Source organism: Lytechinus pictus, chromosome 17 (genome assembly GCF_037042905.1).
Source record: "Lytechinus pictus isolate F3 Inbred chromosome 17, Lp3.0, whole genome shotgun sequence".
In the NCBI taxonomy this organism is placed as follows: domain Eukaryota; kingdom Metazoa; phylum Echinodermata; class Echinoidea; order Temnopleuroida; family Toxopneustidae; genus Lytechinus; species Lytechinus pictus.
Genome location: NC_087261.1, coordinates 8,254,936 through 8,272,594, shown reverse-complemented (window position 1 = coordinate 8,272,594; position 17,659 = coordinate 8,254,936). Strand labels below are relative to the sequence as shown.

Genomic DNA, 17,659 nt, shown 5'->3' with positions numbered 1-17,659 from the left:
AATATCAAGTTTTGAAGTCAGTATTCAAAACATATTTCAGCTCCGACATCGAACTTTCATTATTTTGTTTGATTTATAAATTGATTTTCAAAAAGTGCTCTGTAAAAATGTCCGTTTTATTGTCTCAGTATCAACATTCTTATGCAGCTCTCACTGCGCGCTTGCGTTATTTGATTTGTCAGGTACCTATATATTCTCTTCGGGTATTCCATGAGGTTATCAAAATATCCCTTAATTTTCAGGTTTGATTGTCAAAACTCATCAGCTAGCGCTGCGGGCTCACATTTTGATTGGTGAGTAACGTACACCTCAATAATTTCCTCTATAATAGTAAGCAATTCTAAAACAAACTACTTAAAATCCCCGTTTTCATGACATCGCGATTTGCGCTATCATGATTTGTTAAACATACTGTATATTATAATTAACCAATGCATTCTATTTACACTTTCAAAAGTGCTTAAAATATCCAGTTTTCAGGAATTAATATCAACAAAATTCGAGCTGTCATTAGGCTTTATTAGATGAATACAAAAATAACAATTTCATGAATTTCATGGTGAGATATCCTTTATTTGTGGTTAAAGACCTTTTTTTTTTTTTGATTGTCAATATTTTTCGCGGACGAAATATCCTCCAAAAAATTTGCCCCCCTTCTGGAAAATCCTATGTACGCCAGTGGAAGAAAGTCATCATTTTCATAAAACGTCCTTAGAATGTCCAGGTCCTGGGTCAAAATAAAAATATCAGCTTGGCGCTTCGCGCTCACAGCCTTTATCAAGGCAGCGATCCATATAATATCCACTGCACGATTTTCCTATATACACAGTGCTTAAATTGACCCTTTTTCAGATAGGAATATCACATATTTTTAACTCGCGCTTCGCAATCACATTATTGATTTTCGTGATAAAAAAAACAATTTAGAATGCCCAGATACTATGTATAAATCTTAAACACACGCACGCATGTTTATTGAGATACACAGTTTGTTCTTTATTTAAAACATGCCTAACTCATCCAGTTTCAGACTAAAATCTTCTGCTCGCGCGTTTCGGGCTCACATTATTGATTAAGGATACCCAATTACCCATTCTTTTCATGATTTACAAAACATGAATAGAGTGACCCGTTTTTAAGTCTCAATCTCATTTTTTCCCCCCGCCCACGCTTCGCGTTCGCATTGTTTAGTTATATGCCTATCCTGCCCATGAATACAAAATATGCTTAGAATTTTTATTTTTTTAGGTTGGAATGTCACAAATTTTCAGCTCGTGCTCACTTTATTTGATTATTGATGTATCGCTTTATGGCTAACTACAAACAGTCCTTAACAGGTCCCTTTTCGATCAGTTATATACGGATTTTGTTCAGGATCACATTCATTGCCCAGAGTTCGATTTTCAGGACAAGATACATGAAATTTAAAAAAAAAAATTGTCGCGCTTCGCGCTCGCATCATATGGCTTATGAGATTACTATGTTTTATTAGAATAAAGCACAGATTTAACTGTTACGAATTTAAAACAAACCTCATCTTAGAGTGGGCGATCGGGGAAAATATGGGTGAATTGTTTTTGCCACCCCCCCCCTTATCGGCGAAAACTGGATCCGCCCCTGAATATAGGCCTTGTTCAGCACCCTCAGCCAAAAAATCGTTCTCAGGGCCATAAAGAAGTATATTTTTCAAGTCTTCCCCTTATTTTATTTTAATCCTTTTCTTCCTTCTCTTATTTTAACTCCTTTTTCTTCTTTTTTTATTTCTTTCCCCTAAGTTCCCCTTTTTTGGCGTCCCGGGGGGGGGGGGGGGGGCGGGGCTTCGCCCTCTAAATATTCTTATGACCGCTGATTCCACATGCTATACGTTTCATAAAATTTAAACACTATCGCGTTTTGTCATTGAGAGTGGGTTTAAAAGACAAGTCCATTCCAACAAAAAGTTGATTTGAATAAAAAGAGAAAAACCCAACAAGCATAACACTGAAATTTTCATCAAAATCGGATGTAAAATAAGAAAGTTGTGACATTTTAAAGTTTCGCTTAATTTCACAAATCAGTCATACACACATCCTGGTCTGTATGCAAATGAGGAGACTGATGACATCATCCACTCACCATTTCTTCTGTATTTTATTATATGAAATATGAATTAATCTAATTTTCTCCTCTTTGTCAAGTGAAAGTGCATGTGAAACAACGATTAATTCCTCCCTGAACATGTGGAATTAGCATTGTTTAATACTATATGGTTCAGTCAAGTTGGTCCTTATTGTCAAATCTGTAAAAAAATAAATATTGTATATTTCAAACATTAGAAAACAAGACACAGTGATATGCACATCTGATGTGCATACCACTGTTTTGTGAAAAATAAGCGAAACTTTAAAATGTCATAACTTTCTTACTTTACATCTGATTTTGATGAAATTCAGCGTTATGCTAGTTTGATTTTCTCTATTAATTCAAATCAACATTTTCTGGGGTGGACTTGACCTTTAAGTCCTATTTAGCTACGGCATTGTTATTTTTTTTAAAATCATTTTCGCTGTCTTTTGTGTGTGTATACTCCAAGAGGGGATAAGTGTCCCCACTTTCAAATTTGGCTCCGCCGCCCCTGTTGCCAAGCGAATATATAATTAAAAAACTAAATAACCTAAAATATGGCTCAAAAAGGTTCCAAAGAAAGTAAAAGGCCTCGCTCTCTCTGTAATATCAATTACACAATGCCGTCATCAACCTCTTGATACCGATATTTCTAGGGGACGAACTAGTTGTTGACAATGCTATTAACCTCAAAATTACCGCAAGAGGGATTATAGAAGCGTGAGATTTTTATAAGGGGGTGGTGCGGCATGCAACGTAAACAATCATTCAACGTGAATCAAAACACAGACACGCGGTAGACGGAATAGGGGAAATGCTGAAAAACTGAAACTATAATTTGGTTGATCTTTTCGAATTCATGTCACAGATCTTAGGCATTAGCCGAAATTGGTGTAGATATTATGCTATATCTGAATAATTTGTTCAAGTTTTCAGTTGTTGAATTAGGAGGAACGAACTATGAGAGGCAAGACGAAATCTTTCGACGGTTCGGCAGTTTTGTCGCTGGCTTCAAAGTCTACGGGGAACATATTGATCATTGGTGAAAAACTCAGGTGAGTTTGTACTCAATTATTAGGGCTAAAATTAGAGCTTACTCCTTTTGCCATGAAACGAAAATTATACCTAGTAGTAGTACTTTGTAGAAACATTCTTTTAATCTTACATCAGGTGCGTCATCTGGCACCAGCTTCCAATGTCATGATTGTCATGATAATCTGTGATCTGTCTGTACTTGCGAAGTTCTATTATCTAGTAGTACAGTAAATCTAGTAGTACTACTAGTAGGCCTTCTTTTCTTGTTTGAAATTTGGTTAGCAGGAATAACTTCACCATCGTATGTTGGGATTTATTAACAATATCTGACATTTGTTAGTTCAGCGGAACAACCAATGTACAGAGACTAAAATAAAGCTTTTTGTGTATTGTTTTTATTCAGTATTCTAACTTTATAGGCATTACTTTGTCATGTTTGTCTTTGGCACAACACAAAGCAGGCAATTTCTTTTGTCTCATCATCCAAGCATGAAGAATGTATCCCATAACCAATTGATTTGGAATCTAAATATTTTATCTGTCCAATAATAATAGTCCGATCCTAGTCATGATTTATTGTAATTTGCCATTGCTAACTTTAGCCTTTTTAATTTTAGGTGTACAGACTCTAAAATCTATCCTTTTTTACTTGTTATAGGCCTACACATGTATTTCTTTTTGTGTTTGAGTGAGTGCATGAAATAATTTTGATTGGCAAAACTCTCCAATCCGGATGACTAAATAAAAAAGCATTTAATATTGTGCATGTTTTCTGCTAGGCCCTACATGTATTTTACTGGGGGATATTATAAAGGGTTATCTAATCATTTTTTTTGTCTTGTATTTTTATAACTATTTTCATGATTGAATTTCTAGCTGAATTAATGGAAATTGAATTGTACCATCTTTTCATAACTTCCCAGGAATGAATGGAGAGCATCACTTATACAAGATAGACGATACAGACTTAGACATTACCAAAAATGTTTTATTGGTAAAGATGTCATTGACTGGATTGTACTACACAAGGGCATCGAGGAAAGAGGGAAGGCCGTTGAACTCATGAACGTCCTGCATAAATACAATGTCATTCATCATGGTTAGTGTGAACGAACCCGAAGCATGAATTTTTGTAATCTATTAATCAACCTGTATTCAAATTGAATGGACTTCATCTCCTGGGAACTTAAACAATGTATTCATTGCATCTATTAGTAACTTGAATAGACTGCAAAACTTGGAATTCAATTTTCACACATAAGATGTTGCTATGTTAGGCAAGACGCTGGCAAGATTTTACGTTGTCAAGAACAACAAAGACCTGAGATGACTTGGTCGAGTCAATGACATTGCTTGCATTGTCTTTCTTTACTAATGAATAGAATAGGCCTATTCAAAGGTCTTTAAAATAAATACATTGTACTTTTTAAATCAAAGCTTGTACTTGACAACCTAAAAGATTGGCAAACACTGACATGACATCAAATATTGTATACAAACTGAATTCCTAACATGTCAAAGGAAATAGCATGAGAGAAATATTAGAAATTGATTCGTAACAGGCCTATATGTATTCCATTTTCCACGAAGTCACTGACCTTGCTTGTATAATTTGTCTTTCTTTACAAATAAGATAGGCCTATTGTGCATGCTTTTTTCTTGACAACCTGAAAGCTTGCCAGACACGGACATGGCAACAAGTATTGTATGCAAACTGGATTCCTAACATGTCAAAGGAAATAACATGAAAGAAACATCAGAATTTGATTGCCTACATGTATTCCATTTCCACCAAGTCACTGACCTTGCTTGTATTGTATTTCTATACAAATAGAATAGGCCTATGTAACTTATACATTTTAAATCAAATCTTGTTTTTGACAACCTGAAAACTTGCTATTCACTGACATAGCAACAAGTATTGTATACAAACTGGATTCCTAATATGTCAAAGGAAATTATTACATGAAAGAAATATTAGAATTCAATTAGTTACAGGCCTATTCCATTTTCCACCAAGTCACATACCTTGCTTGCATTGTCTTTCCTTTGAATAGAATAGGCCCAAATAAAGGTGTATACTTTTTACATCAATGGTTGTTCTTGACAACCTGAAAGACTGGCAGACACTGACGTGGCAACAAGTATTGTATGCAAACTGGATTCCTAACAGGTCAAAGGAAATAATATGAAAGAAACACTAGTATTTTATTATGTAAGTAAAAAGGTCGACATGTGAACCAAGTCACTGTCCTTACTTGCATTGTATGTTTTTACAAATTATAGAATAGGCCTATGTCTACATTTTAAGTCAAATCTTATTTTTGACAACCTGAAAACTTGCTATTCACTGACATTGCAACAAGACTATGTGTACAAACTGGATTCCTCATAGGTCAAAGGAAATAACATGACAGAAACATTAGAATTTTATTATGTAAAAAACAGGACTACATTTATTCCATTTGGTTATAAGTACTGACTCAATGACCTTGCTTGCATTATCTCAAGTTACAAGTAGAATTATTCAATTTTTAATGCATACTGTCAAGACAAATGGGCCTTTTCACACAAGAATCTTGAATCATCATTGTAATGATGATTGCAATTCGTCTATTGACTCATTGTACCATTCACACGTTTACTCAAAAACTGTGATTTGAATTGGAATTCCTGAGTGAAGGCTGTTTTGTGACCTTGGTGACTTGTTAATCAAACCCAATCAAAGCACTGCATTGCAAAAAAGAATCTACGATGAGTGCATGACAATTGTATTATCTACGGAAGTGCTTGAAAGGTCACGTTAGCTCCGCCCCTCAAAAGATGTTTTGGAGGTCAACCCTTTCAGACGTAAAATTTGTACCGTAATTTGAGTAAAACTTAACTGGAATTTACCTCTGGAGTAGAATTTCAATTCGTGATTGTGATTAGCATTTGCGATTCTAGTTGGTTTTACACGTGCTAAAAATTCGTCATTAGAATAATTTTCACTGGAATCATCATTCAAATTACGATTTTGGTACCGTATAAATAAAAGGGTGTATAGAGTAGCATGATTCAAATTGGATTCCAAGTAATGTATCTACAGTAACTATTGGGTGAAAGGAATATTTTCATGTACTGTAATATCTAGTTTGTAGGAAAGAAATCCATCTGAATGACCTCATTCAATAGAGACATAAAATAATGATTACCAACATTTAAAAGCATGATACTACAAAAAATTAATCTAGGTCCATATTCCTACTCCAAGCTTAAAAGATTCCTGGGGAGTGTTTCATCAACATTTTCATCCGACAAGTTGTCAGATCTGACATCTTTCTCTGATGTTGATTGGCTGAGAGGTACTGTTACTATGGTAACTGTCGGATACAATGGGACTTGTCGGATAAAACATCCGACAAGTCCTTTCATGAAACGCTTGACCTTAGAAGAAAAGAAAAGAAAAAAGAGCATCAGGAGTGAGTGAAGGGGGAAAAATAATGTATATAATGATGAGCATTGTCACGTGAGGGGAGCATATCATCAATACTTTCGTCTTTAAGTTGTAAGATCTGACAACTTTCCTTGATTTTGATTGGCTGAGAAGCATTGTTACTATGGTAACTGTTGGATAAAATGGGACTTGTCAGATAGAATATCTGACAAATCCTTAAGAGAAATGTTCACCAGGTCTGCATGAGGTATTATTGATTCGTTTTTGTTTCAAGTATATACATCATTTTTTAGATGACACATTTCAATATGTTTTTTTTCCAGTGTGTGATGATCACCTATTCAAGGATGATATGCTTTTCTATCGGTTCCGAGTCGATGATAAAACGTTCAGAGATAGTCGAGAATCAAGGACCATCATCAATGGTACAACAATATTCCACAGGTATGCATGAAGCTATTTATCAGTGCATTGGTAAAAAATATTCCACTGGCATTTGGGAAGTATAACATGAAGCAATTAGCCATGTGACAGTGATAACTATTTAACAAGTAAATACATCGGCTACACATTGCATGAATCAATTAATCAGTGGAGTGGCACTTTTTTAACAATATTCCATAGGTAATGTGTATGGAAGTATAGCATTACCATTCTTCATAGTTTTCAACCATATTTGATTTTACTTCTGGTGTCTCTATGTACCCCAAGATCTATCATCTCGACCCAATATGAAATTCCAACAAAAACGTCGGACCACTATAAGAATATTCAACAGAGCCATTATATCAGTAAATTTGTAATTTATAATATTAATAAAAAAGAATAGCCTCAATAGTTTATAAAAGAAAAATGAAAAAAACCCTTTCAAATAAATAATTATTGCCAACCCTGAAAACAATTGTAAGCTACCAATTTTTTTTTTTTTTATAAAAGCAAATTTTGTGCTTTAGTATCATTCACTATTCATTTCATGAAATGTATCCAAGATTGTATTCAGTCTGTAAGGATCTACTGCAAAGCTAAGCTTGTTTTAATCCCCTACTTGATTAACAAAAAAGGCAACATAAAGTCATAGATTATGGAAAGTGTTTTCTTTTCTGTTTAATCAACGTTTATTGAGGAAAAAGTACAAAATAAAACATGTACGTTATATGCATCATATAGAAATGAGCAGGCAGTGCGAACCATATTATGCAAAGATTAATATCGATTAAGAAGGCAAAAGGTGCTTTTCTCTTGATTGGAAATGTATTTTATAATTCAATGTAAATCTGGAAACTAATTTTGTAATCACTTCTAATGACTCTTCCTTTTCTTGTGGTCTATTTTTCTTAAGAGTCACAAGTGAAACTTCTTCAAATCCATTGCTGAAACCACATACAGAGTTTGGACACAAGTATCCGGATGTAAGTAAATTAAGAAGCACTAACAGTGTCTTTGAAGATATGGAATCAGGGGAACATTTCTTGAAAGGACTCTTCTTTATCTGACAAGTCCCATTTTGTCTGACAGTTACCATACTAACAGTGCTTCTCAGCCAATCGAAATCAGGACAAGATGTCAAATTTGACAACTTGTCGGACAAAAATATTGATGAAATGCTCCCCTGGTTTTGTGGTATAGATTGAAATCAGAATAAAATGAGACCGGGTGAATGTTTCATAAAGTTTTTCTTATGCTATGAGCAACTTAATGAATTATTACTGGTGTTAGCTTCTAAGAAAGGTTCACCAGTCGTCTATAAAGTCGCTTGTAACTTACATTATGAACAGATTTATGAAAGATCAGACATTTGGCTGGAATGCGATGCTTGTTTTCCAAGTTTCTCAGCAATTACACAATTTCTTCCAGAATCCTTAGGCATATTAAAAAAAACAAAATTATAGGCCTACATACTTATTTTATTGGATTTTGTGTATGATAAAGAGTTTATAATCACATGGTTGAAAAAAATCAAGACAAAATGTGAAAAGAAAAAAAAACTAGATTAAAAGAAGCAAGCATGTAATAAATGCAGCATCTTGCTTGCTCTTGCTATCCCCACCCCACATTGTTGCGCAATATCGAAAGATACATTATATGATAATTGTTTTACTGAACAGGATACAGTCTCTTAGAATTGTTTCTTTTATGAATTGAGAAGTACATGAATAATGAGCCTGATCGTATCCTGTTTAGTTTACCAAGTGTTCCAACAACACTTTAATTGTTTCTAATATTGGAATTTACATGTATATATAGTCAAACATTTTATAACAGATTGGAAATAATAAGATGGGAAATAACATAGATACATACATGTATATAAGTACTCTTGTGTGTGGGAAATCTTTTTGAGTGTTAGGATATTGGTTAAATAATGTTTCAGAGAAAACGTGAACAATTTTTTAGTAGTACAGGTGGTGGTATAATGAGGATAATTATAAAAAAGAGAGAAAATAGAAAGAGAGAGGGAGAGGGAGAGAAAGGATCATGGAGAGGGGTCTACTGCTCTGTAACATTTTGTTTTTCAAGCCAGAATGTATATCACTTGACTATTATGGTAGAAATGGGTGCTACATGTGCATTGCATATCTAGTAAAATAACTTGTCAAATTTCTATCAAACTTTATGACTAGAATGGTTGTTAATGATCCAGCATTCATCAAATGTCTATCCACATTGCTGTTTGCTTTCAGTAGTGTAAATACTGGGAAAATGATGATTTCTACCTTTCATGCTCCTTGAGTTTATCTTTAACCTTCTGTATTTTTCCTCCCAACAGAGTTTCTATGGTGCAGAACTGGTATCCTGGTTGTTACGTATTAACATGTGCAATTCAAGAGATGCGGCTACAGGACTTGGTAAAGATCTACTAGAAGCGGATATCATCAGACATGGTAAGCAAAGTTCGTTGATTGTTGGTTTTAATAGAGGGCGTTGAGTGTGGTTTGGTTCAATAGATGAGGCTACGTACAGGACTTGGTAAAGATTTACAAGAGGCTGATATCATCAGACATGGTAAGCAGTAGTCTGTAAGAGTGACAGTACTGATACCCTATGCCCAGAATATCAAAAGGGTTTTCAATTGTACCATGGTAAAAATTGATGGATTATATACAGATTTCTTGTAATATCAAGCTTTATTCAAGCATGATTTTATAGCCCTTTGCCAAAGAGTACATTTATCATTGGACTTTTCATGGTATATGCAATCATTGCAATGATAGATGGGTAATTATGTACACAAAATCTGCATAGTCCATTTGTTTTGTACCATGATACAAGTGAAAACTCTTTTGAGAATTTAGGCCAATACGTCAGACCTACCTGAAATGTTTGAAGTTCATATAAATGTGTGATGCTCCCTAATCATCAAGGGTTGCGCATTTCATAAGACTAGTGTAGTAAGATTTGAATCGATAAGTATCACAAAAAAATGATTATTTTGTTGATTTGCTGAAATAATGTGTCCTATATCAAAATTAAATGCTTATTTCTTTCTTGTATGATATAGTAACAATGGACCATCACTTCAAAGACGAACGACTCCTCTATCACTTCAATCCAGTCATGTCTGATTTGAGCTTGACTGATCTCACGACGTTAGACCAAGAAGCAACGATGATGGCATCGGGAGAAGCGGCTGTGATGCCATCATTGACAATACCAAGAGAACCTCAAAGGATACATTCAAACTCATCTTCTTCAGGTATTGGGCAAAAAAATCAATAACGTTGGAATAGAGTATAAACATGTTTTTTTCACTTTTAGCTTCCCATTACTTTAACCAAGACTTCAGCCATAGTTTATTATAGTTAAACCAAAGTTTAGAATTCATGCCTTGCTCTCTTCATTTTGCTCTCTTGGATTTTTTATCACTGCAATTATTTAAGTTTGTTATTGATTTCGAATTTTTATGGATATTGTTGGGGGTGTGACATGGTCTAGGGGTTCTGACTCTTGTCTTTCAATCATAAGATCATGGGTTCGAATTAGCAGTAGAAGTAGTAGTAGTTAAATGGTATTTATTAGAAAGAACAACACTGCCATGGTGGGTTTTCCTTCGGCAAGGAGTTTACCCACATTGTGCTGCACTCAACCCAGGTGAGGTGACTGGGAAACTCAGGGGATTAATTCCTTGAATGCACAGCGCTGGAAGTGGCAGCTTGTTCTAAAGCCGAGGTAATTATAATTTCACTTTAGGTATTAAAGATGGTGCCATATAATTCATCATTATTATTTTACAGACACATCTCTCGAAAGGGCATCACTTTCGGGTTCAAAGCCAGACCTAGGAGGCCAGGATCAGAACCAGAACCATCTAGGAGAATCTTCTAAAGACTTGGACTCCCCAAACATCCCTACAGAACCAATCTGCACCAGAAGATGGGGATCGTTTACGGCAAACGAACTCCGGCATCCTGAGAGTCCATTCACCAAACGGCACATCAAGGTGAGGCTAAAGATAAATGAAAGTAGTTGCGGTAAATACTGATTTCATGTGAATGTCTGTAAAACCAAGGTTGATTGTCGATATATCACAGTGGATCTAGATCTGGTACAGTTACACAAACTGAACTTGTGAAATCATGAAATCTAAGCTGGAAAACAATCACACTGAAGATAACCAACACAGATTAGCACATGAGGGACAGTGTATTATTATTGCTTGGAAACAATTTTATGCTCGTTTCTTGCTAATATTTCAGCAATTGCAGAATTACTTCCAGAATCCTCTGGCTCATATATTTTATTTATACAGACACTTGGGTGGTCATTTAATTGGAGTCTGTACGAACTCATTTTGAAATTGTTACCAAAACTAGCACTTGTCTTTCATGTAAATGCGTTCATAGTTGACGTGGGGACCGTTTTCTGAAAGTTGTCATCACAAAAAGTTGTCATTATCCGCCAGTTGCTATCACAGTCGGATGTATGTGCTTCTCACCCAATCAAAATCAAGGATTGTCTTATCTGATAACTTGTCGGATGACACATTTTGATGAAATGCCTGAAGGGAACAATAGTAGAGACCTTGCTTCACAAGTGTTCATTATCGGTTTAGAGCTTACCTATGGTATTTTGGTCAGAATAGTCATATTTCACTTTTTTTGTATTTTGTGAGAGGCACTATTTTTCTATACTGTATGTGACATTTCCACTTACTTGTCACTGAGGTCTGATTTCTAAGACTAGTCTCTAAACTTTCACTTCTACTTATTCTGTACTTTCCATGTTTTTGAAGAAGAAGTCTTTGTATACACTTGTATAGTATACTGTGTATACTGCGTACCAAGATGCTGACAATGTCCCTAGTAAATGTAATCATTGAGTGCACAAATGTATTGTTTAAGCGTGCTATATTATGGGAGAATTATCTCTGATATACATGTACTAGGAACACGAAATGCTACATAAATCAAATCTTCTATTGATCGGTTTGAAAATCATCATGTGATCCAAGATATACTGTAATAGTGTACTCTTCCATTATGATATTACAGATCATGCGCTCTCTCGGACTCACTGGAAAGCATGGTGTCTCTACCGCGCAAGTCCCATGATGCAACAGCGCAAGCACTAATCAGATTATGCTGGGCGCGGTGGCTTAAGGGAAAGTAGGTCAGCCAGCGCAAGAAAATGGGCTCTGTGCAGCGCAGCATGTGATCTCGACTCGTTCAGATTGTGGTTGAACCACAAAGATAGGTTATCGAGATCTATCATTCTAATTGATTAAAAGTAGAATATAGAACAATAATATACCAGGCGTTTCTTTTGAAAGTATAGAGGGAATTATTCATCCTCAGTAGGATGGGCAATATTAATTATCCCTTGGGGCTTAGCTCCTCTGTAAAAGTAGTAACTGTCAGTCCAATCTCAGACAAATAATTCCAGCTAAACTTACTCAAAGCCTGGTATATTTGTATGATATAAAATAACCTTGCATCTTGTAGAAATATCCCTGATAGCATATTGTCATAGAGCTAAAACTTGATATCCTTACCAAATGATTGGCTAAAATTTATTATGTGACCAGTCATTTTGTCTCACCTGCATAGCAAAGCGAGACTATAGGCGCTGTTTTTCTGACGGCAGTGGCAGCGTCGTTAACATTGAAATCTTAACCAGGGTAATGTTTTTTAACCTAGTTCATGAATTTTTGACATAAGTATAGGTCATAATGCATGAGTTTCAGGTCACATGACCAAGTTCAAAGGTACTAGTGGACTTGTTCTATTGACCGGTCACAGTTTTTAGATGTGGCTGGTTACCAAATAGGATCTATGTCACTATCTTATAAAATATACGATTCACATCACTTTTCTCAAGCATTAGAATAATTACACACACTTTTTACCATTGATACAGTCCAAACGACCTATGCTATACCTTGGGCGTGTTTAGAACTGTTCCAATGGTATCTCTTTGATATAATTCTTAATAGTGCCTGCGATGATGAAAAATATCTGGACTGTTTTTATTCCACCTGCAAGTGTGTTTTTGTCTCTGTATACAGATTGTAGGAGATTCCGTTGGCTTTGGTCTTGTGATACGAGGAGGCGGTCCAACCTACGTACAGACAGTAGACCCTGAAGGTCCAGCTGCAGCAGCAGGCTTAAAGGTAAGATATTACATTGTCTTTTGTAGGAGATTCAGTTGGGTTTACTTTTGTGATACGAGGAGACGGTCCCACCTACATACAGACGGTAGATCCTGAAGGTGCAGCTGAAGGGTTACAGGTAAGATATTACATTGTCATTTGTAGGAGATTCAGTTGGGTTTACTTTTGTGATACAAGGAGATTGTCCCACCTACCTAAAGACAGTAGACCCTGAAGGACCAGCTGCTGCAGCAGCGTTAAAGGTAAGATGTTTACATTGTCATTTGTAGGAGACTCTGTTGGATGTGGTCTTGTGATTCAAGGAGACGCTCCAAACTATGTACAAACAGTAAACCCTGAGGAGTTCGAGGATGGTACATTGACATTTATAGGAGATTACCTAGGGTTTGGTCTTGTGGTACAAACGGGGGAAACCCCTTTTCCCAAGCTGCACTTTCAGTACGTGTAGATGATCATGCCCGAGTTTCCTTCAGCAAGAAATTGATCCACATTGTGCTACACTCGATCCAAAGCTGCTGTTACAGGCAGAGCATGTAACAGTAGCTCTGCTAAAGCCAGGGTAATTATGCTTAGAGACTTCTTATAAAGAGTCTTTAAAGATGTCTGAAGAACTATTTAAACAAGTATTATTATTGTTGTTATTGATTATATTATTATTATAATAAAGAAATAATAATATTATTTTTATAATCATTATTATTATGATCATTATCATTTTATTAATTTCTTTATATTGTGTATATTAGTCTCATTGTTTTATGTCTTTCTCTTTTGTTTAAGGTTAAGGAATACCTTGCTGCTGTGAACGGCACCGATGTCCTTGAAATGAATCATACAGACGTTGCCAAGCTCATCCTTGCCAATCCCTACGAACTCTCTCTCGATCTTATGATATTAAATGATGGAATCATGGGAACTTAGGTCCGTACAGGGCATGACAGAAGTCACATGGTGGTGGTTGAGTATTCATTTTATAATCATTATCACCGATATCTGCAGGGCATCGTTGGTTTAAGCTTGGTTTCAAAGGGTACTAAATCCAGTGAGTGATAGCTAACTGTTCAGTTCGGGACCAGACCCATACACAAGGTTGAACCTGAATTTCAACCCCTAGGGGTACATTGTCTTCTCCTGCAGATTCTCTGTACACATGTCCTGATAGTGTTGTGTCACCAAATGTCCCACACTGGCTCGAATCATTGTGGAGCAGTCATTTAGATGGCAGCTATAATTTTCAGGAGACACTTTTGCAATATTTCTTCATCTGAACTCTAGAAATTACACATGGAATATGATTTGAAATAGAAAAATTAAGCCCCCTCCCCCCCCCAAAAAAAAAAATGGAACCATTTCCGGTGCAGTACATTTCCCATTTCTGTATAAAGGTCTATCTAATCATTACACTCACTAAATTGGCAATGTGATGAAAACAACAAAATCACTGTTCAAAATGCAAATTGGCAACTTTTCGTTGAAGTCTCCTTTTATCATTGATTTCAACATGTTTGATGTCCTTGCTGATTTTTCTTTCCAAGTATGAGAATAACTTGAAAATTAATAATAGTTGCCAATTTGTGGATGAAAAAATGGGCTAACCTTTATATTAGGAAAGCTGTGTAGCTATGCAAGTTCTTATATCAATTTGTGGTAGCTGCCTCAAGAAAATAAGGCAAACAACTGCTTTATTCTCTGTAAAATAAGAAAACTAAAGTCGTACCTTTTGGAGCAGGGCTAGTTATATGTGTGTTTATTTTCAAGTATACCTCAATTTTGGTACTCTTAATACTATATAAGGTTATAATGTACATATGTCAGGGATGATTCATGTATAGTTGCAATTATGTATATTAATGAATATACATGTAAGTGGCATTATTATGAGTTTAATATGGTAATGTGTGTTTATGAATTTTCGTATCATAAAAATTACACAACCCCAAAAAATTTAAAGCCTTGTCCAAAAAGCAAAAATATTTGGTTATGCATCATCAATTTTCTTGCAGAGACGGGACGCATCTTTTAGAAAAATTTGTGGAGTATTCAAATTTTTGAAATGTTGAGTGCCAAATAGTTTTTGCCAGAAGATGTGAGTCAAACTCATTACATTTTTTTCTAGAATCTGTTGCACACTGAATGAATCATACTTACATTTACTTCATTGAGTTACTTCATTTTACTTTGTACAATGTATCCGGCATGTCATTACTGATGGAAGTGGAAGTAAACGAAATGAAACGTTAATAAATGAAATGGCATGGAGTGACATTGAGATGTCAAACTATTGCACAGCAGCTCTTGCAGTAAACTCGTACAAGAACAAGATAATTTTGTAAGAAATAGCTTTAGAAGTTTTAGGGCAGCAAGACATTTGAGGTGATTGAAACTTTAATCAAGAGATTGGTCATCATGCAAGACTAGCACATATGTGACCATCCACCCCAAAGCCAAGAAGAGGTCGCCCAAGTAGGTTTCCTATACATAGCCAAAATTATAATTTAGTCCTCCAAAAGCAGGAAAAAAAGAAGAAAATAACTTAAATAGCCAAAATTATAATTTAGTCTTCCAAAAGCAGGAAAAAAAGAAGAAAATAACTTAAAACTTATCGTAAAGTGTTATTCTTTCTCTTGATACTATTAAAATTTCAAATTGTAAAATTAAATTAAAAACAAGATATAAGAGTTTCTTTAACATAAGTTTATTGCGGACTGCTTGGAGGATTGAAAGTAAGCTCATCTTATGCTTGAGTGACCCCAAACTTCAAACGTTTTTTCCTATTTTTACAAAAGTTTTTGCTTAGTTTCTTCTGCATTTAATCAAGTACTTGTGTGGATTATTGTTAATCAATTTAGACAAGTTATAACATTTTGAAGCTTAGGATGAGCTCTTTTAAACTCGAGAAACATCTAATATTCATTTTGGGCGACTTATTGTCGGTTTGGGGTGGCTGATCACATATACAACTTGCTGTCATTGAGAGGGCCTTCTGTATACGAGTCATTGGATGTTGCGTATTAAGACCACTTTTAACTCAAGTGAAGGGTTTACACCACAGACTAGCATAGGGGTGAGCCATGTTGCACAAAATGGGACGAAAACTCTTTTTTTTCTTCTTTTTTTTTTGAGAGAGAAATGATGCATATGGAAGACAATGATGAATCAAAGTAATTTGTCTCATATTTGAAGGCCTAAGTGTTGTGGAGCTCAGAACCTGTCCCAGGGTTATTAGTATCTTGTAAATTCATGTGTGTATTCCTTCAAGGTATTCTAGATCATATTGATAATTTTGATGTATTCAATCATATATTTATGATGAAAAGATATTGATATCAAAGACATCAGAATTGGTTACCAAATGAACCTATCATTTATCTGTCCATCTGGGGCCTGTTTCACAGAGTCGCGATAATTAAAATCATCTCCAAGAATCAAGCACAACTTGATTATTAACCAATCAGAAGCATGCATTGGGGACTTGTGTACAAATACAACACATTTTGCAATGTGCTCCATGTCTCCAAGAAGTGATCTTTTTATACAGGTCTCTTTGAACAAGCTTGGTGATGAAAAAAGAATGAATGATCGTACAAACATAAATTAAGGAGATAAAAACAACACATGACATTCTTCTCTCATTTTGTTAGTTTCGGACCATTTACTACAAGGAAGGCATAATCCTGATTTCAATATTATTTAGTAGATAATCTGGTTGATAGTAAAAATGTTACATGTTACAAACAGAGGTGGCGGAACATCAGGCTCGGACAAAGAAAGCACCTTTTGTCTGCCAAACAATAGGTGCCTCTCCACTTTCTTATGAGCCTGACGTTCTGCAGCCTTTGGTTACAAAGGAGATCCTCAATCAGGAACTATCAGGAATTGTTCTGATCTTTTTTAAATGAATAAAAGCAGATTGTGACAGTTGAGAAGAAACGAAACTTGCTGATTGTGTATATGTAAATATATAGTATACCTCAAAGCACTTGTATGTTTTATTGTGAATTAAAAGAAAATATTGCTGAGGCAAGATAAATCGTATATATATATGCTAAAAGCGTCTCTAAAGGCCTAAAGGCAGGGAAATCTAGGTAACAGTTCAAAAGTGCATAGTTTTATACAAAATATATTAAAAAACATGGACAAATGTTACCATCCAGTTTTAAACTTCAAATTTTTATTTTCTGCATGTTATATATGTATGTGTGTGTGTGTGTGTGAAAGTGTATCCTTCAAGGAGGTTATAAAAAAAAAAAGATTAATAGATTTTTAAAGATCTTATCCATTTCGAATGGAATGAATTTGGGTACATGTATATATGTATATTTTTATGTTTTGAAAACATTTCATCGTGATTTCGTTTGTACTTCAGTTTATGATGCCTGTATATGTTCTTAGCTACAAGTTTTATCCTCATTTTTATTCCTGATAATCAATTCAAGACACAAGGACCTGTATTCTGAAGTCGTGTTTAATTTAAACTC

General features: G+C 35.1%; 1 protein-coding gene across 1 annotated transcript; it reads left to right on the top strand.

Annotated features, from left to right (window-relative positions):
- Positions 1-2,800: 2,800 nt before the first annotated feature.
- On the top strand, positions 2,801-15,472 carry LOC129280772 (DEP domain-containing mTOR-interacting protein-like). The gene is made up of 9 exons (XM_064111964.1): positions 2,801-3,158; positions 4,062-4,237; positions 6,898-7,018; positions 7,914-7,983; positions 9,342-9,456; positions 10,074-10,268; positions 10,807-11,012; positions 13,077-13,181; positions 13,962-15,472. The coding sequence occupies exons 1-9, from the start codon at positions 3,064-3,066 to the stop codon at positions 14,100-14,102; spliced, it is 1,224 nt and encodes a 407-aa protein (XP_063968034.1). The 5' UTR covers positions 2,801-3,063; the 3' UTR covers positions 14,103-15,472.
- The last annotated feature ends 2,187 nt before the right edge of the window (positions 15,473-17,659 follow it).